General features: G+C 34.0%; 2 protein-coding genes and 1 long non-coding RNA gene across 3 annotated transcripts in view; all 3 read right to left on the bottom strand.

Annotated features, from left to right (window-relative positions):
• Positions 1 to 6599, bottom strand: part of LOC127879036 (uncharacterized) — a 465202-nt gene extending 458603 nt beyond the window's left edge. The window contains exon 1 of the mRNA XM_052425628.1: positions 6527 to 6599. The gene's annotated coding sequence lies outside the window, so the exon portion shown is untranslated. The remainder of the gene's footprint in view (positions 1 to 6526) is intronic.
• LOC127879035 (uncharacterized) lies at positions 1951 to 6596 on the bottom strand. Its single transcript, XM_052425627.1, has 3 exons — positions 5646 to 6596; positions 5217 to 5542; positions 1951 to 3828 (listed from the first exon to the last, which is right to left on the bottom strand). Exons 1-3 carry the CDS (start codon positions 6164 to 6166, stop codon positions 3668 to 3670), a joined length of 1008 nt encoding a protein of 335 aa, XP_052281587.1. The 5' UTR covers positions 6167 to 6596; the 3' UTR covers positions 1951 to 3667.
• Positions 6600 to 22452: 15853 nt separating the features above from the next.
• LOC127876591 (uncharacterized) lies at positions 22453 to 24734 on the bottom strand. The gene is made up of 5 exons (XR_008047945.1): positions 24628 to 24734; positions 24269 to 24338; positions 23755 to 23903; positions 23298 to 23484; positions 22453 to 22562 (listed from the first exon to the last, which is right to left on the bottom strand). It is a non-coding gene; the product is annotated as an uncharacterized LOC127876591 (long non-coding RNA).
• Between the last annotated feature and the right edge of the window lie 1126 nt (positions 24735 to 25860).

Genomic DNA, 25860 nt, shown 5'->3' with positions numbered 1-25860 from the left:
AAACAATCGACCGTTTTTTTCCGCGAATTTCTTTCAACACAATACAAAGTGCTATACCAAACACTGTTCCGTGTCTGAAAACCAAATGAACCGAACATAAATGCAAAAAAGCTGAAGAACTCTTCTCTCGCGCGTGGCTTTTGTTGATCTCTGTTATCGAAGTGTCATCTGTTATCAAAGTATCCGCATATCCGGCGTGCTGTTTAATTGTATCGACTTATCACAAACTCATTTTATGTATGTAAGGAAATTAGTAAACGACGGCTAACAACCTCGTTATTAAATACAGTCATTCTTGAATGGAAAACCGTTATAGGAAAAAATGAAGTTCGTACAATGAAACACTTATTTTACATGTAATCATATTTTAAATGTACTATGTTTTTTATGTTTCATTGAAATACATTTATACTGCATCATCATATTAGCTATCACTTGAGACATTAAATAAAATAGAAAACCGTCATGAGAAAAGGCATTATTAATATCAAACGATGTTCCACTTACTTAACATTTAATCCTACTTTGTGTTTGGTGTATAATGGAAATACAATTTCACTTAATCACCCTATAAGTTATCACTTGAAACATACAATAAAAAGGAAGCACTTGCTTCCCATTTATTATATCACGAACAATTCTATACTATACAATGGTCAATTATTGACTAGAACATGTATTTCTGAAGTTCAATTTCGTTTATAGCCAAGGCACAACCATGAATGAATTCGTCGGTACGAAACTGATAGGGCAACCTGTAATTATACTTTCCTAAAGGAGGAGAATAAATAACAATGGATGTTGATGGATGTCTCAAAATAGCGTTGTTTGATGAATACACACTTCGTAATCCCCACCAAACCCATTGATTCTTATTGGCAAGACTAGTACTGATTTACCGGTTGGTATGATATCAGGCTGTAAGGCGTTGTCGCTAAATTGTATTACGTAACATTGCTACTGCATTCCACCTTTAAGGCTATGATATACAGCTAAGACTTGTTTAACACCTGGTGTTACATTTTTGTGACCTTTACTTACCATAAAATCAGTATTATGCTGTGGTATGCACACATTTGCGGAGTTGCTACTTTTGTTTCGCATCTCATCCCTCGTGCATTTAAATCAATATACGACTTACAATACAACTCAACGCATTGTAACTTATTTAACGACATAAAATCTAGAAACCATAAGGTTTGCATAAACAAGAGATAAAGGCATGGACACGCAAACTGTCTAGGATCATGTTAAACACTATGAACACGGTTTACACTATAAGAAGATTTCTTTGCCGTCGAGGTGACAACATGACGTAGCGAATAGTGTTCAATAGGGGTATCAATACGAGTTCAATATGATATGGACTCTATGGCGCTGATTGGCTATTTACACGCGCAAAGATTTCACTTGGATTAAGTATAAGCTTCAAACAAAGCCCTGTTTTAACGAACTATATATGATGTCATTCTTTTTATACATAATGGTGTAAATAATTTATGTTCTTTCCTCATGTACAGCGTTTCCTTTAAACCTTTTACAAAACAGTCCGAATATGTAGACAATGAATGTGGTTGATTTAAGAAAAAATGAAATTAAACAGAAAGAATCATACAATTTTACAATTCGTGAATGTTAGAGGATATCTAACAAAGGTTATTTTCCGTATTCGCTCAAAGAGCCAACTTCGTTAGTATTAACATTATCATTAATGGTCTGCAGGGACTATTGATCCACATCAGTACATCCTCTCTTTGTTGGCAGATTCTATAACTATGTTGTAGACCGAAAGCAAGGAATCGGCTGAAATCATATTGGCGTTTCTTGAAGCGGACATAATTTTAATTGCTTTACTGATACTAATTTTCGTGTGATGAATGTTAAGCCATTTAAGACAATAGAGAACGGAGTTTATGACAAGAGTTTATGACTGACAGGAACTCTGTATAAACGGTTCCTTACACTAGGTCAATATTTCGTTTGTGTATGTCTACAATAGTTTTATAGGCTCTATTTCGAATATGTTTGTACAACTATAAGTTATCTTTAAAAAAGTAAGTGTACATAAAACACAGAGTGATACAATGCATACATTAAACAAGGAACTACATAATTTATATCTTATATTAAACATGACAATAAAAAACATTCACAATGTAACTAACGCTTTGAACTTTACCTCAATGTTGTATATTGCTTTTCGACGCAACTATATCTATGCATGACCTATACATGTAAGTCAAATAGAAAACAAATGTATTTTAATATTTTTAGTCATAACATACTTAATACGGGAGTTCCCCCTGTCATACGGTTTGGGCTTTGCATAAATCTGCTTCTTGGTTATAGTAAGCACATCATCGAGGTACTTCTTTGATGTATGGTATGCATACAATATTGGTAATTTTATATAAGCAAGATTATGTTTATGGTCCGATGGATTTTGCAAATTACATATCTATTACAGTCTGTTATACAAAAGTATTTATCCGAAGTACGGAGGTTTTATGTTTAATATCTTGATTTTATTAGGGCATTTTTATGGTATGTACACTAGTGCAATATACACTATTTCACAAAACGTACAAGATAGGCAAGAACATAATCGATATGAGGTTCTTTCTGTAATGTCCTCCTTCAGAAAGCCATGTGATTGGAAAAAAGAAGTCACCCACCAATTAAGTTAAAGCACGAAACCAGGCTAACGGACGTAACCTGCTCGAGACATTTTAACGCTTCATTCATGAATTATCTCTCTTCCTTCGTCATAAATTCAAACAGGCATGTTCATTACGGAACACATAATAAAAAGATATGTCATAAACAATGTTTAATCTTTAATAAAATGATGTTTGTAATACTTAAATTGAAATATGGATACAAGTCTTATTTTCTTATAAAATCATGCCTTTAAGTATTACAGTATATGGGTATTGCACTAAGTATGATTGCGAAGCTACTTACGAAACATACGTTTATTCAATACATGTATGAAGAAAAGCAACAATGTGAACCCTCCTGGAAAGAAACTTATCTTAATTTCAAACTTTTAAACCGTTAAAATGACGTCGACATACATCCGGTTCGAAAACCAGAAACTTGTCTTTTTGTTTTGAAAGTTATGACTTTGTTGAAGCGATTTTATAAATACTTTATAAATTATGTTTGTATAATTATTGTAACTTTGATATTTATAAATGACTGGCAACACATAATGTATTTTTTACATTGTCGACATCATTAATTGTCAAAAATCATTTTAGATTAAAATATATCAAAACGGGGCTCTTTCGGAGAAATTTGGTTTTTCACCCCTAACAAATTTCCTTTAATATGACATAAAACCTTGGATTTCCAAATCGGTAACCATAACAAAAGTCGCTGATTTCATTTTTAGTTGTAGTTTTACCTGTGTGTTGTACGTATCGCCTTATTTCGTATTAGCAATGGCCTTATATAAAATACTACTGGATGTTAACAAACATACCTCACCTTATTCGGTATCTAGCGTTTCATTTGTCACATATTTGAAAGTAAATACGGCAATTAAAGCGACAATACATACATTTATTGCGATATTCCTTTCGAACGGTCACCTAGTCTAACACTTTAACCGTCATATTAGACGGCGATTGTTCCGTTTGTAAATATTCCACTTGGCACAACATTAAAAGGGGGTATCATTTGCAGCCTTGTCGTTTTCCTCCGTCATAGCTTTACTTTTATCAGCGTTGTTTTTAGTTGCCAAAGAACTGGTTCTTGTGTTAGACTTCCAAATTCCGAGTCGTCTGCGTCGTATGATCAGGAAGACGACGAGATTAAGGGTACCTACCATTTACAACAAACATATTAGGCTACAAAAAAGTTGTTTTTATCCACTTCTGTCTAAATTAGACAGGCTAGGGTAGGTAGGTCTATTCTAGTTTTATCAACTTTTTAACGATACATTATATATTTCTTGCATCTATACTTCAATTCAATGATTTTGTTTTTCAAAATCTTTCGTTATTTGCTAAGGGTTGGCACACAAATTAAGGGTCGGCAGGGTAATTTGAAACAACACATTCTCTTATGCCCAAGAATAGTAATGGAAAATATTATGCGTATGACTACAATTCACTAAGAATGTACCTGAGCAGGATCACAACGGTCAAAAATGCAAGATACGATTTCTTATGAATATTGAAACATCTAAGACTAGTGAGAAACATGTTTACACGAGGAGGGCAAAAAGAGGGACAAAATGAAGCAAAATAGCTTTAGGTCGGATTGCAACACTATGAAAATCTCATTAACATCAATCATGATGGTAAATTATCTTTTTTTAAAGGGCATAACAATAACGAGATAAAGATAGTTCAAGTTAAAAGGTCAATCAAAATTTAAATGCATGAGCATATATAACAAACCAACTGTTCTGACGGACAAGGATCCCATTAATAACAAAATAAACAACAAATCATGTGGTTGTTGAAACACATTATTGAAGAGTTTTAGTGAAAATACATAGGTGAATTAACTCAAATCTATTGAAATATCGAATATAAGAAAACTGCAGTCTGGACCAGTTTTTAGACATCTTAATATATGTCAAATATGTAATATGCTGTTACATCTCTTAAAAGGTAACTGCAAAATATCTAACCATCAAATGTATAGCGATAAGCATATACTTTACTCTAATCATAAATGTTTCACTAAATATGTCGAAGGTTTGAATAAATATTAGTTGGGGTAAATGTCATAACTATTGTCTTGTGGGTTTGTTGTGATGCCATGTAGCGTTTTAAAAATAGGCAATATAATTACATGTACATTCAAACCCACATTCGAATCTGCAACTCTTAATCTTATTGTTTTCATCAATTGTCTCATTACCTTAATGGCACAGGAAATAATTTGATAATAATTGTGTCCGTCCAAAGGATTTTTTTAACGAGAAATGATTTAACAGTTTTTGAAGAATGACCTGAAAAATCGTAGAATTTAAATCAAAGGCTGAAACAAAATCAAAGTCACTTCAAACATCCACCCATCGCCTTTATTATCAATAACCTTTAAAAGACGATTCGAGTTTTGGTTCGGTATCAAAACCAGCGATTTACGTTGCATTCGGCAAATTTACATCGAGATCGTTGGCTTCAAATATCGAACAAAGATCTTACATAATATATTAAATGCATGAAACCAAAAAAGCACAACTTTATACAATTTACCTCCTGTATTCGACAGTATGACAACAAAGTGATGAATGGGTTGTGGAACCTCCGCCACGAACAGGCCCCACAGACCGAAGACGCCCATGGCCGTCCACTGAATGAAGAATGCCACCACAAACAGCGACATGGCTTGAGCAGAGCGGATACTAGTCGTCCGCGTGGTTGACATCTTGCCAGATGTTTTGTTGATATTTGACGTCTGCCGGTGTATTTTGAGCCAAGTCAGAAAGTAGAGGACTGCGTTCACCACAAAGATAACCAGTATTGGCACAGTGGTGAACCATATCTGAGTAATTCTTCCTTTCACTTTATCGAAGTAACAGCTGTAACAAAGATACGTTTGTCGCAGAAGTGCAGATATTTTAATCAAACGTAATAATATTAACGTAAAATCATTATTTTGCAAGGAGTCTAAGCTTAACTTACAATGTTCCGTTTGGTCCAAACGTCCCAAGGCCTGCGGCTATGATCGCCCCGACAAACGGAGCGCCAAATATCCAAAGTAGGAGCCGCCAGTCAGTCGTACCGAAATATATATTTTTGTCTGATCTCACTAATAAAAAAGCATTTATTGCAACGATGTTCACCAAAAGGTTCTGTGCTGTGATAAATACGGCCAATGTAAAGGCGTAAAATTCACACAGACCTCTTGGATAAACGTGACTTCTTGCGATCACAATGTGCATGTGGTCCGTAAAGTGGGCAATATTGAACAGCCCATCACATATCGCCAAGTAGACTACAAATCTATTACCCTTGGACCAGCTTGTGAAAAATGTCCGGTAACTATTGCTTTTGAAGGAAAGCACAAGAGTTGCCACGGCACACGTGAAGCTCGTTACGATGCATAGTATTGCTGGAATGTGGATGCCGTAGAATGAACCGTTAGATATTCCATATAGTTCAATATCATAGCCGTCACGAGGTTGAACTTCCGTGCCGTTCATGTTTAATGTTTTGTACACGAAAATATTATAAGAAACAACTGCGTATGGGAATATATGACATCTCAAACTTACTTTACGTTTTAAAAACCTATTTCCAACGTTTGAAGAGAATTATCTTAAAACAACGATTTGAAAACATCGTCACGGAGTATATATATCCGAACCTACATTTTTGAGTTGTCACGTGAGGTTTCCATTATGGGTTTTGCCATATTAAACGTATTCGTTTATGAAATTGAAGTGATTCGCTTTGATAAATATTTCACATCTGGATACTTATTTTCCACGAACTGTAAATGTTATATTTAGTACATAATCAATCATTTCAGTCAATGTTTAAATGACTGGAAATCATACAACCTGAAATTGAACTTTCAGTCATTGAGAATACAAACATTTTCAATGAAGCGAAGTCCAGAATTCAAGCTATAGCATATTACATTGCTTGGTAGTCAGGAAGAAGTGAATCACAGCCAAATTCCCCAATCTAATGAGGTTCAACATAAATACAAGATATGTGCTGTGTCTACAAGAAAGTAAACAGGTATAGTGTATTAGCATTCAAGTCATCTTTCAAGCACAGCTCTGGACGACCATCATACTAGATTGGCACTCGACATGTCGACATCGATGCTATGTACGCATGCTATTTCTACTTGTTCATTCAGTTTTAATACGGCGATGACTTGGATTTTTCTGTGTCCAAGGTATTTCTGTATGTGGATTCTGACTCATCGAAGATACAAGTGAAAATCTCGCTTATCGTGCAACAAGGAAGTATCAAGGCTGTCATTGTTTATCTCAAGCTATTTTGAAATACTAAGAACGATTTGATAGTTCGGGTATTGTTCAAATATGTCACGTTTTCCATGTTTCTGCTGCATAATAAATGTTAATATTTAAATGTATATAAAGCAAAGTAGTTAAAGTATCATACGAATAGATTTTCTATAATAGAAATAAAAATCAACTGGTAAAAAGTACCTTTATAGATTTTCTAAAATATGCATAACTGTTTTAAACAAGAGGGCCATTACAACCCAAAGCACTCACACGAATTCTAGCTCAGGTAAAGAAAATACTGGTGTGGCATGTTCGACAATATGCCTGACAGGCAGGGTATTTTGTATTTTTTGTCACACATACTGGCTGTCAAAAATACTTATAAATATAAAAACTCAAACTATTATCAACAACTTATTACATGATTATTCACAACTTAATAAAACAATTATAATTAATTAATAATCATTCTAGTTAAGGTATTTTACAGGTCTTCAAAACCGGTTTAAACCCCCAATGCTTTGCATTGACCGTTCCAAGGCGGTGACCCCAGCTTTATTCTTATTTGTGTTTATGTTGTTTTGTATTGTGCTGTATTGTCCTGTTTTGTACTGTTTTAGCAATCGGTCACTTGCCTGAAATAAAGGACCTACTAATTGTTTATAATAATAATTCAATACTACTCCAGCAGCTGGAGGTTCATTTCTTTACATTGTAAGACGATAACTACCTAAATATGCATTTTATGTTGACGTGTGTTATAAAAATACTCTGATATTTTTAAAATACAAAGATTTCACCGCACGATACTTTTACGTAACGATATTTAAAAAAAACACATAAATATGAGAAGATTAAGCACAGTTATGCGGCCTAGAGTTCATGCATACAAAGCTGTCTTACGTTTCATGATTAATTGATAGTAGACGGAGAACTGTTAGGTTTGATAATGTTACCTTCTCGTTGATCACTTTGCCCCTTATTAAATAAAGTGAAAACAATTGCATACACCGTTAAACGAATCTATATATTAGCCAATCGCATTGATCAATGTGTCGACACATTCTACTTACAATGTGACGTATTGCACATATTTTATATACATTAGAGCTACGTAGTATATAAATATAAATATTGGTTGAACTTTTATGTTTTAAATTAGCCGTTATACTGCATTTGAACATACCGTTGCAAACCTGTATTAGTATGTGGGATGTTCTGTTTTTATTTCATGAACACCTAGTCAAATTGGCGCACAGTCACATCAAACTGGGTATAGAAACTAAAAATGAGCCAAATTTATAGAAAAGTCATACACACTGAATATTTGATAAAATCTTATGCCGAGCCGCCTCTGGGGTTATAAGATTCAAAAGGCCGGGGCCATTCGGAAATCTTTCTTCTCCATATGAAGCGACTATCTGTGGACTATGATTTTAAAGGAATACGATCAACAACAGAGGATTAAAAATTCCTGCACATTTTTGGATAACGCAAAATGCAGAGGTTTGATGGTATTCATTGTTGGCAGTAGATTCCCAACGGGGACATCAGAGCATTACTCGGGACATGCGCTTTATTGGTTCGGCAATTTCTTGTTGTAACTAGCACCTACCGCTTTGAATTGTTGGACTTACTTATCATCGGCACACATGTTGCCATACAACAAAATACAACAAAGGGCTGTCAAACCAGCGATAAGAGGAACATGATAGCGATAGAGAACTTCTTGGAGGCGCTGGAAGGGTTACCATCTTCGTACAATCTGCTGGCGGTATTAGTGTAACAGTGCAGAGCGTGTATTTATTTCACCGAGGGCTTTCATGCAACAAAATGACAAAGGGTGGCACTGTCTTTACGATTTATTATGAAACTTATTGAAATACGCATTCTGCCAAATTGATGGTTCAGCAAACTTGGCTGTTAATGAGGCATACATTTTTATAATATATTGTAGAAGTTACTTCAGAACATCTCTTTTATATTACTGTTAAGAAACTGGAACTGGAAAATTAAACTTCTTCAACGGATAATTGTGACTTGGCAGCAACATTCTTATAATACTCTCCGAGAAGCAACATACGAGTTGAACGCAAAAGAAGTGTTTTTTTATAGAGAAATCAGACTCAATGGCCTAAATGAATGGGGGCGCGGTGTTTCTAGTTCTGGCAGCGGGACATTTCTCTGCCGACTCGGAATAGACGAAAATGAGTGATAATATATATATATATATATACACCTCGTGTATCCCATATAATAGGTAAGGATATGCATGTAAACGAAAACTTGGAAACGACTCGACGAATGATTCTTAACGAATACACTTTCTGGCGACACACTGCAGATAATAAGGACATATTGTTAATCTGATTAGCGACGTGCTAATCAACGTCCCTGCGCTTAAGTTTAGTAAGAACAACACGCATGTCAAGAGCTTGCAATTTCGAGCCAAAACCTGACGAACACTCTTTGAAGACAACACGATGGATATATAAATTAAACCATACTGATGAGTTTGAGCCTGACTTGTGTACGCACTCGATTACGAAAATTTAGTATTCTGAGTCCCTATGGGAAAATATTATAGAATATTGGACGAATATAGAATATGCCGAATGTTTGTGTAAGTATTTCTTAATTTATAATTATTATTTAGTTAATATTTTTTTAATGTTTCTTATACTATTTTTATTTTTTTTTAACAATCGCTGTTATATATGTGTATGTACGATATCTATTTAGAAAATGCATAATAAGCATGTTGTTTATGACGTTATTGAATCATCTTGGTAAATATTTCAGAAAAATTAATTGGTAATGGCTGCTCATTTTGGCTTCTTCTTGACTTACAAACACACCATTTGTTTGAAATCAGCCATCACATATATACCAAGAAAATTTCGCTCAGTCTGCAAGATGCTGTCGTTGATCTTTAATGTGCGGAATACTGTTAATGCCATCAAGGTTACACATTAAAATCCAGAGGGCGACAATGCGATAGTGCGTTAGTACGATAGAGACAATGCGATAGTACGATGGCGACAATTCGATAGTACGATTGCGACAACGCGATAGTACGATGGCGACAATGCGATTTGTTTTATTTAGTTTTGTTTACATACACGTCAAAGCGTAATCCTACCTCATAGCAATCAGTTGGTCTAGTGTACGTCAATTTTATTTAGAAAATAGTCGTATAAAGCTTTCGTAAATGTACACTCTTCGTTTATCCATTGTTTGTTTTACTCTTATCAGAAAATATAAATTCTATATTCTAAAATTGTATAATCTTCAAATATGTAACATTTTTTAAATTTAAATAGTGTAAGCATTCTACCACTAGAAAATCAGGGTATCATTTTAAAATCAATTTGCGATTATAGCATTTTTCCAGATTATGTACATCGCAAGATATGCAACGTTTAGATCCGCATTAGATCTCAGAGTACAATTTAAAATAATGAATCAGTTTATTAACATTTTATATCAAATCATTATTCGTGCGGAGCTCAAAGGTCAGTTGGCGGATGATTAGAGAAGTACGGAAATTGTGAACAGTACAATTTATAATCCTAACAATAAAATTAGTTCGCGCCGTTAATAAATAATCCACTAAGGTGTAAACATTATGTGTACAGCACGTTATCTTACATACATTATGGTCGTTATTTAACCTATATTGATTTTGATAGTTTTGCGTGAACCTTCTAGGTAGTCTCCAAAGCGAGTCTTGCCTTGGTCACAAGTTGAGCGCGGCGCTAGGGTTTCAATATCTAATTCAATAATTAAATCATTATCTCTTACATACCTATAATTTAAAATGTTATGTTTCCCGTAAAATATGTATTTCAAGCAAAGTACACGAATTAACGTTTTGCCACGGTTTGTGTCAAACCTTTCGAAGAATGTTTGCTATGTTAATGTGTTCCAAATTCAAGAATAACTATTACATCAAATACGATTAGTAAATAATATGTTTATATCAAGACAAACAATGGTAATACAAATGGTCCATTTAAATACGCATGTTTAGTGCACTATAAAACTTAAGATTATGTCACTGAAAACAAAATTGTGTCAGCAACAAAATACTATATCGAAATTAAACATAATACATTATTTTTACTGCGTAAGTGTCGCCAGTGTTTGCCATTGAGTTTGTTCAGTTGCATATTGTCTAGGCATTATCTTATCCTCGAATATCTTCTCTAGTGTCGATAAACCTTCAAAGAAAAATCATACGCACTGTGCATTACTAAGTTTTGAGATGAATGCGCTTAAAGTGTCATATTTGCAACCACAAACGATACACTGAAATCACATTATTTACTCGTTGGGAGAATCGTCTACTTCAGTTCCGTCTCAGAGATAAATGGAAGGCATTGAAGGCAGTCAATTACCTTCAAATAGAGGGTCAGTGACATCTCACTGACGTAACATCTAGATGTCGAGTTAGGATCGCAAGGGCTTAAGGAACATCTCCAATCATTGTAATCGATCATTTAGAAGAAAATATCACTGCAGTATAATGAATGGGGTTTTGCTATAGTTTTGCTATGCTTAATACGTCGCTCAATCGGAAATAGTAATCAATAGTTTAAGTAAACTTAAGATTACTCCTTCATGTTCACATAACGGATAGGATTGTACTCACGTTGCAATTTTCGGTTACTGAAAGACACATATTCATTCATAGTGTTGCAGATAGTGCACAGAAAACAACACATCAAAATGCATACCACATACAGCTAAATCAAATGTGCATGAATAGTTCATTGCATTTCCATTGTACGTTACACTATATGTTCCATGGTCTAACAAATAAAATTGTATCACCATTTTCTTATTGGTCCTCACATCATTACGAATTTATAGATTCTTATTTATTATTCATATGAAGACGATATGAAGTTTTAGGTACAATTCTGGTGTTTTTAGATGAACTGTTAATGGAACAAGTCAACAAGTAAAACATTGTATTTCTTTTCAACTTTTAAAGATTAACGTCTGTTGTTATGATTGTTTATAATGTAGTTCAACCCTTACGCCTGAAACTTGTATTATGACAGTTTCTCATTTTTAGCCATGTATTTGTCATGATATTTTACCGGCTAAGTACTATGGTCTCTATATCAGAACGCACACTGTTTGTTAAGTTTTTTAATCATGTATACACAAAATAAAAACATACCATGGACAATCAACATTCTCAGCGTTTTAATAAAACTAGTTACTTCTTTATCATTCACCAGTATTGCTATAGATAATTAGGTTGATGTTATTATAAATGTCTCACCAGTAGGTTTCCCTGTATATAATGTACATATGATACGAATGCAATATCAGTTATCATCTCTGAATGGTTTGCTACTTAGACTAGAGATCAAAATGTAATGCTATAAAACTATAATGATAATTTACAACTTATGATCTTTTTGAACATTTTTTATTGAATTGAAATAGTCGCGGGCATTATACATCAAAAGTTTTACATATGGATGAATCCAAAAATACCACTGACGAACCGCGGTCATGTGGTGGACATTCAACGAATGTATTGTGTTAAAAAATATATACCAAAGAAATATGCGAAAAGTGTACGATTTATATTTATGCAAAGCTTTTCATATAAAAAAGAGGCACAACATTTTAGGAATATATATTAATGGCGACATTTCTTCATGTATTGTTATACATGTATAACTCGTTGTGCCCATGTTATAAGTTCATAGGGAGAACGAGCCAACACACGGAAAAATAGAAAAATAAACGCAATCATACTTGACACGCGTATATGAGTATGTTAGCAAAACGAAGCAATGTCAACGTACTATGATTCAATCACATCCACCACAACAATAACAGCAACATCAACAACAACACTTATAATAATATGTTTCAAAGGAACTTATATACATGTTTGTATTTCTAATCGCATATCGGTGTTATAAATATTATTTGAACAACAGGCAAATTGTCACAGTATTGACATACATTACAAAGGGCTTGAAAGTATAACACTTGTTAACAATAAGTAGCGTCTATGATAATGGTTTATATACAATGCAAAACATTCTATGTATTCAAAGTTGAACAATGGAATATATTTCAAAATGACGTATATTTTATATAAGTACAACGTTAATAACAAAATATTGTAGGATTGACATTAAATAAATCATTACGGTATTGAAATATGTAATATAAGAATAAATAATATACAGTGGAGAATATGGTTTCATTAATTTATGGCCATCCACGATTATTATCATTTAAATCGGTGATTGTATAAAGAGATTGAGTTATTTTTTGAGTTTACCACGAATAAGTATTGTTGGTTTTAATTTAATTTTATATCGTATCACCATATGCTTCCATGGCCCTATATATCCAGAAAAAAAACACATCACATGTTAAGCGTTCGAAGTAGGAGAAAGTACATCCATATTAGCTTTGTTTTTATGTTCGTTGTTCTCCACAGCCCGCTGGTTACTACCGGACGCATGAGCAGCCGTAGGGTTGATTCTTCTGTTGGAATTCCCAACCTTGAGCTGTCGGCGTCGTATAATGAGGAAAACAATCAGATTTAGGACACCTATTAATAGAAACCATGGATGCGACAATGTTGGCGTAAGTATTATAAATCTTTTTACTGGGGTTAACATTTAGAATCTGTTATAAATTTCTAAAGGCAGGTTCAATATATATTAATTATGAGACAATGCACACGTGTTAAAACTATTGGGTATGAGAATAGCAAAAGACATAAACATGAAAAAATACGTGTACGTGTAAAAATAGTATTTTTTATAACCTGATGTATTATTAATTATATAAGTAAGTTACATTTTTTTACTAACCTCCTGTGTTTGTAAATACGACAATAATGTGATGCAATGGTTGTGGAACCTCTGTCACGAACATACTCCAGAGTCCAAACAAGCTCATAGGCCCCCATTGGATGATGAAGGCCGCCACAAACAAAGACATGGCCTTGGCTGAACTGATACTGGCCTTTTGTGTCGCACTCAAAGTTCCAAGGGTTTTGCTGATAATTGCGGTCTGTTGACGTATTCTGAGCCATGTTAGAACGTAGAGAACAGTGTTTATTGCAAGTGTAAGCACTACGGGAACAGTAGAGAACCAAATATGACCGTTACTGCCTTTCACTGCATCAAAATAACAGCTGCAAAAAAAAAGTATAGTGTAAAAGATTACCAAATATTATAATTAGACCCTTCATAACTGTTATAATATATATGCCACTACTTACAATGATCCGTTTGGTCCGAACTGGCCAAGGCCACCAGCTATTGTTGCACCGACAAACGGAGCGCCAAATGTCCATAGCAGGAGGTGCCAGTCTCTAGAACCAAAATTTATATTTTTGTCCCATCTGACTAAAACAAAAGCATTGATAGCAACGATGTTCATCATCAGAATCTGTGCTGTGATAAATTCCGCCAAAGTGAATGCGTAGAATGTGCACAGACCTGTTGGGTATACGTGACTTCTTGCAATCACAATGTGCATGTGGTCCGTAAAGTGGGCAATGTTGAAAAGTCCATCGCAAATCGCCGAGTAGACCACAATTCTGTCATTCTTTGACCACCTCGAGAAAAATGTCCGGTAAGTTTTACTTCTGAACGAAAGCACGATCGTCAAAGCTGCGCACGTGAAGCTCGTGACGATGCATATTATTGCGGGAATGTGGATTCCATAGAATGTACCATCGGATATTCCGTAGAGCGGGATGTCATAGCCGTCTTTTAGCGAGAATGTTGAGTTTACCATTTTCAATAGTGTTTTCAATTTAAAATTCTTTAAAACACGTGTTTAGTTTGTGTTATCCCTTACGAATTGTATGTATTTATACAGTAACGCATATAAGTTTTCAATATTTATAAACATATTTATAAGTATATATATACCTGTATTACACACTTCAAAACCAAAACTTATTTAACTGCTTTACACAAAAACAATATTTCAATTTTTAAGTCGTCATAGAAAAGTAAAAAACACCCAATCTTGTATAAAATCCACTGTCGTCTGAACCTGTGAAACACTGCGGAAAGCCAAATGATACTTCAGTCGAACATCGTTAGCGAGCACTACATTTCCAGTGATCAGAGTACAATAAATAGCTGTCATATAAACGACCTCATTGACTTCTTACGTTGACATCAGTGAAAAGAAGTGCCCAAGCTGTATTGTGCAAATAGTGGCAAATGCGCAATTCAGGATTAATCAACAGTTTAGACTGATGTAAACCACATTATTCACAAACTATTCAATACGTTCATGCCAATAAGTCAGATTCTCACAAGATCGGTAACTAGGATGTAATGTAAGTGATAATAAAATACTATTGTTCTCAAATATAAGCTTTGTTCTGTTGTTCAAATGCAAGTGAGAACCAATTCGAAATTTTATACAAATATACACCTGAACTCTTGACCTATCACTCAGTTGTTATCCGATTTTTAAAACTTGAACTCCTCTTCTTAACTCTTAATTACAAAAATTATGTACAAATTCAAAATGTGTGCATTAATTAATTCAAATTAATTCAAGAAAAATCAAGAATACCAGGAATTCCCGATTTCAGAAATCAAAATCAGGTATCATACAAAGCAATCAGATCAACCGTACACAGTCACTCATAATTTGTGGTTTTAAGATAAAAAATATATAAGTTACATTGATACAACATTGTGCGATAAATCATTTAAACAAGTTTATAGTACTGTTCTTAACTAATGATATGGTTAGATATGTAAGTTATATGGTAACCGAATTTTTCGAACTCAAACTCAAACAGTTTGAGTTTGAGTTTGGTAACTTAATTGAAACACTTCAAAAATTCTTTTTTTTTTCGATTTCAGTAAAATATACACATATGATCGTATACACGTTTGTATATAGATGAGAGAAAAACGATGTTAAAATCATATATTGTTCCATTTTATAATTGTTTTTCCCAGTCATTATATTTTACTTACTCTACCCGACCTACTGTTAAAAACAGAACTTGTAACAAACATATTTTTTCGCCGTTTACAACACAAACATATTTTTTCGCCGTTTACAACACAGAAAACGAATAAAATATCAGCAATGAACATTATTTTTATTTTTTTCGCATTTTTACGCTCGAGAATATTCGTTTAACGTCCTGTCGAAATTTTTGACCGCTCGAAATATACACGTAAAAGTTAAGAGCGTGATTTAAATTCACAAGATACACTGTTATGTACCGGTAAATAATGGCCCACCATTTAACGTTTGTTGCAAAATATTTAATGTAATCCTCTTGAGAAACAAATGAAAAAAAAAAAACATTGACTCTCCGAAAAGGTATATTTGTTAAAAGAAATAAAACATTTGCCATTAAAAGATGTGTCGTCACTGAACTGAACCGTGTGAATGTTGTGTGTCTTTGTCCAAACGATGTTCGTAGCTTAATCCATATTACTAAACTCGCTGTAAATATGATTAAGAATGGAATACCTGTAAAACTTACCCAGTCATACCCAGTAGAATAAGTCCCATGAAGGACATCTTGCTATCAGTAACATCCTATCTGGAATTCTGACTGCGAGGACAAGTCGTATGTATTGAACCATCACAACATCGATCGATGTCACAATCTCGGCAAGTATCACGCTTTTTACACTCATCATTTGTTTAACATTAAACGGCATAGTAATACTCAAAAATCTCTCTGAGGTTATGACAACCAGTGTCAATTTCGACACTGCCATAGCCATTTGAAGAACGAACTAAATAAATAATTGTTGGCCTTCAGTTAAAAAGAACTGCGTCGAGATTAAATGTACAATACTGTTCAATCCCGGACCAAACAATGTCGCTAACAAATCATTTCCAGCTGATATTCCGAACAAAATACTTGTTGTAATTACTTTGTTGCTCGCAACCACAAGTATTATTAGCACATTGCCAAAACTCGACGACACTACCATCGGAATATGGAGGAAGGCAAACACTTCCAACATTTGTTGTATCTGTTTTAGGAAGCTGAAATCCTCCGTAACGTTTCCTGAGATATTCATTTCATCAAATTGTTTTAACCAAATGAATGAACCTACATCCGAACAAACTAAATCATTCATGGAATGTTTGCATATTTATAGCTAACTGAGCCATGATAGAATGATTAAAATTAATTGATGATTCTTTAAATGATTTAAGGATCACGTCCGCGTTAAATCACTAGGGATATTTTTAATTAAGCATGCAGAGACTGTTTTTTTCGCCGTTTTATACCCTTTATTTATTTTGTTTAATATTTAAATTACACTCACTTTCCAGCCATATCAGTGAAAACGTGATAAGCTTTTATTTCGTATTGAAATTTTCTTTATATCTCGACTTCACCTTCCGCAAAGGTGTTTAGTGGAGCTGTTATTAGGTTTATTAGGTCATCCCGCTCAGAAATTTCGCGAGTCCTTTTATAGATATCGAGCGAATATTATTACGAAAAAAAACCACTGTACCTGTCTTGCTGACAATCACGTGATTACTATTTATACTTATAACTGCTATTGTTTCACTAATACAAAATATGTTCGGAGTGAACGTTAACAGTATATATTATTTAATCGCTATCTTGAAAATATTATAAAAAGCCAAATCAGCCACGTTGTTTAAAAAAGCGTTTTACTTAGAATCTATTGAATATACTAACAGTGTGGGGAAGAATTCGACCGTACCCTATATATAACAAGTACACGAAACACTTTTGCAGGTCGGATTACTAAAAACTAAAAGTGTATTCTTTAATATCCAACTTTAAAGGATACATCTTGTATTGGTGTTGAAAATATCGAATAAAATTTAGTATGAGGCTAATTGGTCAGTAATTTGCGTTTGTTTTCATTACGTACATAGTTATCAAATACTTGACTACTAAACTAAATCGCTTCACAGAAGGAAGTTATCGCTATTCATCCCTTTTACCTGAATGTTTTGCGCAACATAAAAGGATGACACTTTAGAAACATAACAAAACAGTTTATAAATAGAAATATACATATTTTAACAAATTTTGTACTAAACTTTATATTTGTTAATAGTTGATGTTTACAAATATACTGGCTAGAAAAGGGTTTGAGCAGGATCAACATAAAAAATCAAGAAGATCGTCATTTACACAGATATATCATTGTGAACTGAAGATCGTCATTTACACAGATATGTCATTGTGAACTGAAAGAGACGGTGACTTGCTGTGCCTCGCCTCAAATGATCCTCTTAATGATTGATTAGGGAACAATACAATATTATATGAAATTACCACATGCACAAACATATTAACATCGGCTGCGCCTCGCCTCGAAGTTTCCCTAAACGATTCCCTGAGTAACTTCCTGACAATCAAACCAGTGTTATAGTTGATTGTTGATACATCAGCTCCATTTGCTTTAAATTTTGCCTGATGGGTGTTCGGCATATAATTGGATTAACTTGATCTTTTACACCGTGGTAAATGATAAAAATGTCAATGTAGGGCTTGCATTGTTTTAGTCTCCAACACATAAACACGTTATCGTTATGAAACGTCGGATTCATTTTAATATTACTAATAGTATAGACGGCATGCGATTTTGATCAAAACCTTTCACAACTTTTTTGATGATTAAAACACGTTATGATCGCTGTGGAAGTTTGATTATTGCCGTAAAGCACATCACAACTATTCAAAAACATGCCTTAAATTATGTCACTGTCGGGGAAATCCATTATGCTCTGCGTCGATAATTAACACAGCGTCAAACATCTATCGGGTTGATACGTTTTACGATTTCATAACCAACGAGGACAGCCACATCGATGCCAAGTACATGATACGATATAACTTTTACAGTTTATACCTGGAAGACAAAACATTACAATGTATTGAAATTATTAAAATGCCGTCAAGGGAAATAATACCATTATGGGTTACGCGTTTAAATAAAAGTATACCCATTTTAAAAAGCAGACTTCAAAGCAGGCGGATTTTTTTTTTACAAATGTCATGTATGACAATAACAAAAAACTAATCAACACGCATCATCCCCTATGTGCATTTTTTATACATAATATTTTTTTTAATGTACTAGCTCATCGACAACGGGAGATGTTTTCCCCCTTTATACTTTTGAAAACATTACAGCATTGTAACAACCCATTGTGCAATAAACCCGTTTTGCAATAATTTTATTGCAAAACGGGTTGGAGTGTCTTATTGCAATTTGATTTTTACGACAACCCATTTTGCAACAAACCCGTTTTACAATAAAATCATCGCACATATATTTGCAATAATTTTATTGCCAAACGGGTTGGAGTGTCTTATTGCAATGCGCATTTTTTATAACAACCCGTTTTGCACTAAACTCGTTTTGCAATAAACTCATTACACATAAACTTATTGATTCAAATTGATTTCAAACGCTGAAAAGAAATATTCAAATGTCGTATTTAGGGAGTTTGTATGTAATAAGACAGAGGTGTAAGATTCGACCAAAAATAAACAGACATTAAAAGTGACCTTTTTCATGAATAAATGTAATAAACAAAGACAGAATGTATATAAACAGTGATCTTATCACTTTCATGATTAAGCGAATTTAACCCAGAAATCTAATAAGGTTATTGCGAAACGGGTTGCAGTGTCTTATTACCATGTAAAAAAAAAAAGAAATCACAGCCCGTTTCGCAATAAACTCGTTTTGCACTAATTCAGCACACATGTACTAATTGTTTCCAATTGATTGGAAACTTTTCGAAGAAAGTCTCAAATGTTGTTTAAAAAGGAATTTGTTTTCAAAATAAGACAGATATGTAAGATTCGACCAACACATAAAAGGCAGTTAAAGTGATCAATATCATGAGTAAAGGTGATACGACACAGAAGTGGTAAAGAAAGTGATTTCAACCAATGTAATACTTAATTGAAGAAAACCCAGAAATGCAATAATTTTATTGAAAAACGGGTTATAGTGTCTTAGCAATGTGATATTTGTATAACAACTCGGTTTGCAATAAACCCGATTTGCAATAATTTTATTGCAAAACGGGTTGGAGTGTCTTATTGCAATTTGATTTTTTTTTACAACAACCCGTTTTGCAATAAACCCGTTTTGCAAATCGGGTTGTTACACTGCGTGTTACTCGGGTGCTTATGCTAGAGTGAAAAGACGTTGCCATGCATGGAACGCGCTCATCGGAGCTATTGTGTTTGCGAATGCAGAATCTGGATTCAAAGTGGTTAAATGCAGCAACGGACTACATTCTTCGGTATACGTATATTATGTCATTCTCTACATAGATGGTGGCGTCACTACGTTATTGTCACCTCTATACTTAGACGTATCACATTCTCCTGGTTTGGGGAATAATGCTTCCGCCAAAGAAGTTCTGCGTAGGAATGAAAATATCAATAATGAAAGAAAAATCTTTTTTATTGTGTGTTTAAAACGGTATGTTGTTTAAAGAAAAGTTATTAAATTATGTTTAAATGTGATTTTGAATCTATATTAAGACTGATAGCGATTATCAGAAGCACGATTACCTGACCTACTTTCGCTTTCACTTTTCACTCGTTAACTAAGTGGTACCCACAATTCCTTTCGCGTAAGTACACAGATCAGTAAGGCCGGTGTGTACACAATGATAGTATGTTACCTATGGGGCGAATGACAGAAGGCAATCGCCACAAAAACAACGATTTAATTGTGTGGTCGTATGGTCAAGTTAATAATGTATTTATCCACACAATTTTCCTCATCGTTACATTGTTAAGACACGCCAATTGCCTATATGCCATTTATGAATAAACATTCCTTAGATCAATAGCCGAACGTTTTCTGTCTAAGTTACGCATCTTTCCTTATATTACATACTAGCGTCTAGTGTTAAATGGGTATATAGTCTCTTTTTTATAAAAGTAAGCCAGTACACACTAGACAAATAATGATATAGTTTCGCAATTTCTTATTCTCACGGGTGAAGCCCGTTAACGGTTTCGCATGTGTCTTGTTGATTATAATATAACTGAACTTTGAAAAGTATTTGCGTTCAAATTTAAGGAGCGGAATAAACATAAATGCAAACTTTGTCGATGTCTTAGCGTATTTGTTCAATCAAAAAACGCTACAACAAGCATCTGAACTTGGACCTATATTGGGGTATTTCTCAGATAATTTAAGGGAATAAAGTTGGCCCTATTTTATTTTGTATTCAGGAACTAGGTGATGTGGATCAAAACAAGATACTCGTAAACACAACTGTCTAAAATAGCATTGTTGTCACATAACTCACTTATCAAATCATGTCAACAAATTCTTTAAAGTCTATTTCAAAAACTACTCAAGACGCTGTGCGAACATTCATCACACTTAGTTTGTTGTTGTATAATTGCTACGTTGGTAACACTAACCAATTAGGTTTACCACCAGAGTCCCCATGCTTACAAATATATTTCGGTCAAGGTGTGGTGGAAACGGTGTCCGCATAGTGACCGATAGGACAAGGGTTAGATCACATTTGTGACGGCCTTATTTAGATCTCCCTAAAGACACCGAGTTCATGTTCTACCCAGGTCTTAGTATTCGATGTTGCAAAACAAGACCTTCAATCGTAAGTGCACTGTCTTACATCTGAAATAGAGGAACTAAGCATGGTTACTCACACGAATAACTTGGATGTACAATACTACAGTAGAATGTTTTTAACAAACTAATGATCATCAAGTCAAATTTACTTTAAAAAAAGGTTATTGTATCCAAATGAGAGTTTCTGCCGAGTGTTGAATGAAAACAGACATAAAATACGAACTACTTCGAGCATTTGAAAAGAGTTTTTAAAAATCACACACACACACAACAGCTTTTTGAGTCAATGAGCCTACATGGAACAATGTATTAAACAGTAAAGAGCTGAAGGGTATTACCAGTGTTATTACATTAACGATGTACCTTGAAAGTAATACCATTTATCAATCAATTGGTTATTTAGGCTGTTAAGTGTAATTACCCTTTTTCTTCTTTAGAAACGATAATAGGCTACATGTGTGTATTGTTTAATTTTTATTTCTTCAACGTTCTTTTAAGAACATCAATATTTACATAGCTTGTTCAAAGATATAATTATATTTCGAACTGATATTTCAGTATTCTTTAATTAACTTTTATGTTTGGTTTTAAAATATATTCGCCTAAACCTTAATACTCCAGTTGTACACTCTACCAAATGTATTGAATGCCAATTATTGCAGAAAACACATATGCGCACAGACAAAGAAAATATCCATAATCTATCACCACATTGTTCGTAAGTGGGTCATTAAAGTAATTCCGACACAAAGCATGTGATAACACTATGTTATCTACAGAAATAATTAAGCGATCAAACAAACGATATCAAAGTGTAGAAATGAGCCATGAAATATAATATACATCGTTTAATATACTTTTCCGCTAATTGTATTCACATCGCCTTGCTTGTCAGTGACGTTGTGATTCTCCACCTCTTCGCATGCTGCCTTAAAAGCATCCTCTATCGTTAGGAAAATACTGTCCTTGTAAGTGGGAACGATCTCAAACTCTTCGAAAATATCCCAAATGTCGTCTTCAACAGGGTAAATAAGTCTTTATTATTACGATAACATTGACAGAGAAAACGTCATAAAATCATTTATTTATGGATTTATGCATAATTTTTCATTAAAGTAAGTGAATATAAGAACATTACTATAAAAACGACCGTTGTCAGACTATATCAATGCTTCGGTTATCAATACACAATGCCACTGAAAGCAATATATATATATATTTACAGATGAATCCGTCGCATACAATTACCATTCTAAATTTAGCATGATAATGTAAATTTTAACACATAAATAACATGTTTAAACGAATGTGTAGTAAAGCTAGTAGTGTACCAGAAACATTGGCCATCCACACATTTAACGCCAACAGCGCCGTATTCCGAAATAAGCTGTTATATCGATCAAAGTAATTCAAAGAGCAAGTATTTTATTAATATATTTTGTTTGTTTCTTTATAATTACTATTATCTATGCGAAAGGTGTGACCGTTTATAACATGGCATATTAAATGGTATGGTGACAGTAAAAGCAATTCAACCAAAATGCTATCTTAAGTTTATTCATAAGTTAATATATATTTAACAAACATAGTGTATACATAATGTCAATCTTCATTTAGTGAAGCACATATATTTAATACAGGTCTACGCCATATCAAAAACATATTTATGAAATATAGACACAACGGAAAGCATATGATTAAGGAGAAATTTAGAAATTACTTACGTTTTTGACAACTTTGCAGCCAACTGTATCAACAAAAGAGACCCCAGACAGGTCCTGTATGATGTGGGACAGCGGGTACTTGAACACCACCGGGTAGGACATGCATGGGGTCTATGATGGGGAAGGCATGCTCCACTTCAATGACACTGTCAGCTCTGGTGAGGCTCGAATAAGAGGCGCTCAAACTCTGCAAAGGTACGCGGCAAGTGTTATAATCGAAATGTCACACACAATGTGTGCAAATTTGCTCATGTGTGATATGCAGTATAATGTGTTAGCACGGAACATAATGGAAACATTACTTGTTGTTAAGAACAGACAAATTTAAATGTCAAATTATCAAATACTCATTAAATGACAGTGTTCAGACTTGGGGATCAAATGCTAATCCCGTTGGAATCGGCTTTTTCATGTGTGGAGTGAGGGTGAAGATTTATGTGATTATATGATGACTTACGGCTGAACTTGTGCTGCTTGCCATGGAAACTCGTCGGATGTGCTTCTTCAAGGCTTGATTGTTGCCAAGCGATACACCTCGCTCGTGAAAATTTCACCGTTTGCGTAGAAGTGGTAGACGATCACCTTGATATTGTTGTGAACCGTTGTCTGTTTTTGTCAAGAGTAAAATAATAAATACCAGGTTTACCATACATACTGATATTGAAGATTATGTGAAATCAATATTATCAACGTCATTTTATCCTCAATAAACCGTTAGAGCAGTACATGTTTTAAAACATCTATAAAGCACAGTGCATTTCTTTTATATAATACTTTGATATCACATAAAATCATTTCGTATAAATCATTTTGCTATTGTCTGTCAAAACGCATGTCTGGTTGACATGAAATCATGTTTCATTGTTTATGATTATGATTATATAGCCTTATTTCAATAAAGATAATTGGCTATCCAGCGATTTTTTACATGACACGGCTCATCAAATAAATATAACAGTACAACCACATACCCGAATGTAGTGCTTGGGATCTCGGAATACCTCCTCGTCTGATACCTTTGCCAAGTGTGTGGGTTTGCCTCTGTTCACAAAATAACGGCTAAGAATTGTGCATGGTATCCTATATTTTAGAGGGAGAGGATCAATATTCTTCGTTCAATGCTTGTGAAAATGAAAATGTTAACTCCTTGGAAAATTGTCATTTATAATTAAACCCATCCTTTTTCTGTGATTATGTATATCGACACCTGGAATTAACGTTTTGTAAGGCGAATGTTTCAATAATATTAGAAGTTCATCTGGACTATTAACGCAACACATTTTGTATAATGATTGAATTATCTTAATATGACACAAACGCAAACACTTACACTTGTGTCCTAAGTACCACTGTGAAACAGGAGAATACATTGCCAATCAGGAGCCCTAAGTCCAAATGCACAAGGGTCATGATGAGGAATGTCGCCACCCAGATGAACTTTAATTGCCGAAAAAACGCTTAGTTACCAATGTGCACCTACGAGGCCATTTATAAATTTACTAGGCTGTATAAACAGGGTTCCGGCTTATTGGAATGCGTAGTTCAATAAGTACGAACATGTATAGTGTTTTAGGTATTACTAGAACTGATTGACGTAAAATAAACTATAAAAAATTTAAAACTTGCTTAAGATGTTTTATAAATGCAAGGAAAATCGGACAAAGAATTATGTCCGGATATTGAAAAATGCTTGAGTTACTTACTTAAAACGAAAATTTCTATAGAAGCGGAAAGTGTATTTCCTGTACAGGCTAATCTTGGACGATACTTTAGGCTTTTGCATAAAGTCTGGTTTTCCCATAGCATGGCTATTAAAAATCATTGCATATGCCTACAATGCAAACCATGAAACATATGTATTCGTTGATATAACAAATACAAAAGAGAATTTCGTATATAATAACTTGATAACACTCGTGTGTTTTCATATTGTTCAACATTTGCAAAGCAGTGTTCAGTTCGAATGTTACGTAACCCGTTGTGTACAGATACGACACGGCATCAACCAAACAATCTCAATGCTACTCACGAAGTCGTATTTTGATGTCTTCCATACCTTCGGTAGCTCAAGAAGCTGCAATACTAAAGTTCGTACGGCCACAACGAAAATTGCAGACAATACGCACTGGAATACATCAAAATGGTTGTTTTGGCTTTCAAATCTGGTATTAATATACGTGTATTTTGAAGTTTGTCGACAAAGGGTCACTAAAATGAACAGGATGCATCTTAAATTTTGATTTATTTACAATGCGACAATGCTTTTCTCTACGCAAATTAAAGCACATATTAAGAATAATATCACTAGAAAAAATGGTACTCGTTTAGTTCTTTATATTTTTTTTATGAATCACTAGTTTCAAAAACATAATACATTTATAAATGGAATGGTTACTTATCTTAAATAAGTTTTTCAATAAAAACCTAACATATATTAGGCGGAAAGAAGCAGACTTATTTGAGAGCATAATTCTTTAACTTACATTTGGAAGGGCAGTGAAGAGCTGACCAAGCACCAAGATAACTATCATCACCGACCCAGCAGCAAATAGACCTGCAACCT

This window comes from Dreissena polymorpha, chromosome 4 (assembly GCF_020536995.1).
Source record: "Dreissena polymorpha isolate Duluth1 chromosome 4, UMN_Dpol_1.0, whole genome shotgun sequence".
Taxonomy (NCBI): Eukaryota; Metazoa; Mollusca; class Bivalvia; order Myida; family Dreissenidae; genus Dreissena; species Dreissena polymorpha.
Note: the sequence above shows the minus strand (reverse complement) of the source record. Positions and strands in the feature narration are given on the sequence as shown.

Excerpts from the sequence above, each read along its gene's own strand:
- LOC127879035 (XM_052425627.1), bottom strand. The coding sequence starts at position 6,166 with ATGAACGGCACGGAAGTTCAACCTCGTGACGGCTATGATATTGAACTA. Across the intron at positions 5,543-5,645 it reads TTTGGACCAAACGGAACATT|CTGTTACTTCGATAAAGTGA; the intron begins GTAAGTTAAGCT and ends TCTTTGTTACAG. Across the intron at positions 3,829-5,216 it reads CATACTGTCGAATACAGGAG|GTACCCTTAATCTCGTCGTC; the intron begins GTAAATTGTATA and ends TGTAAATGGTAG.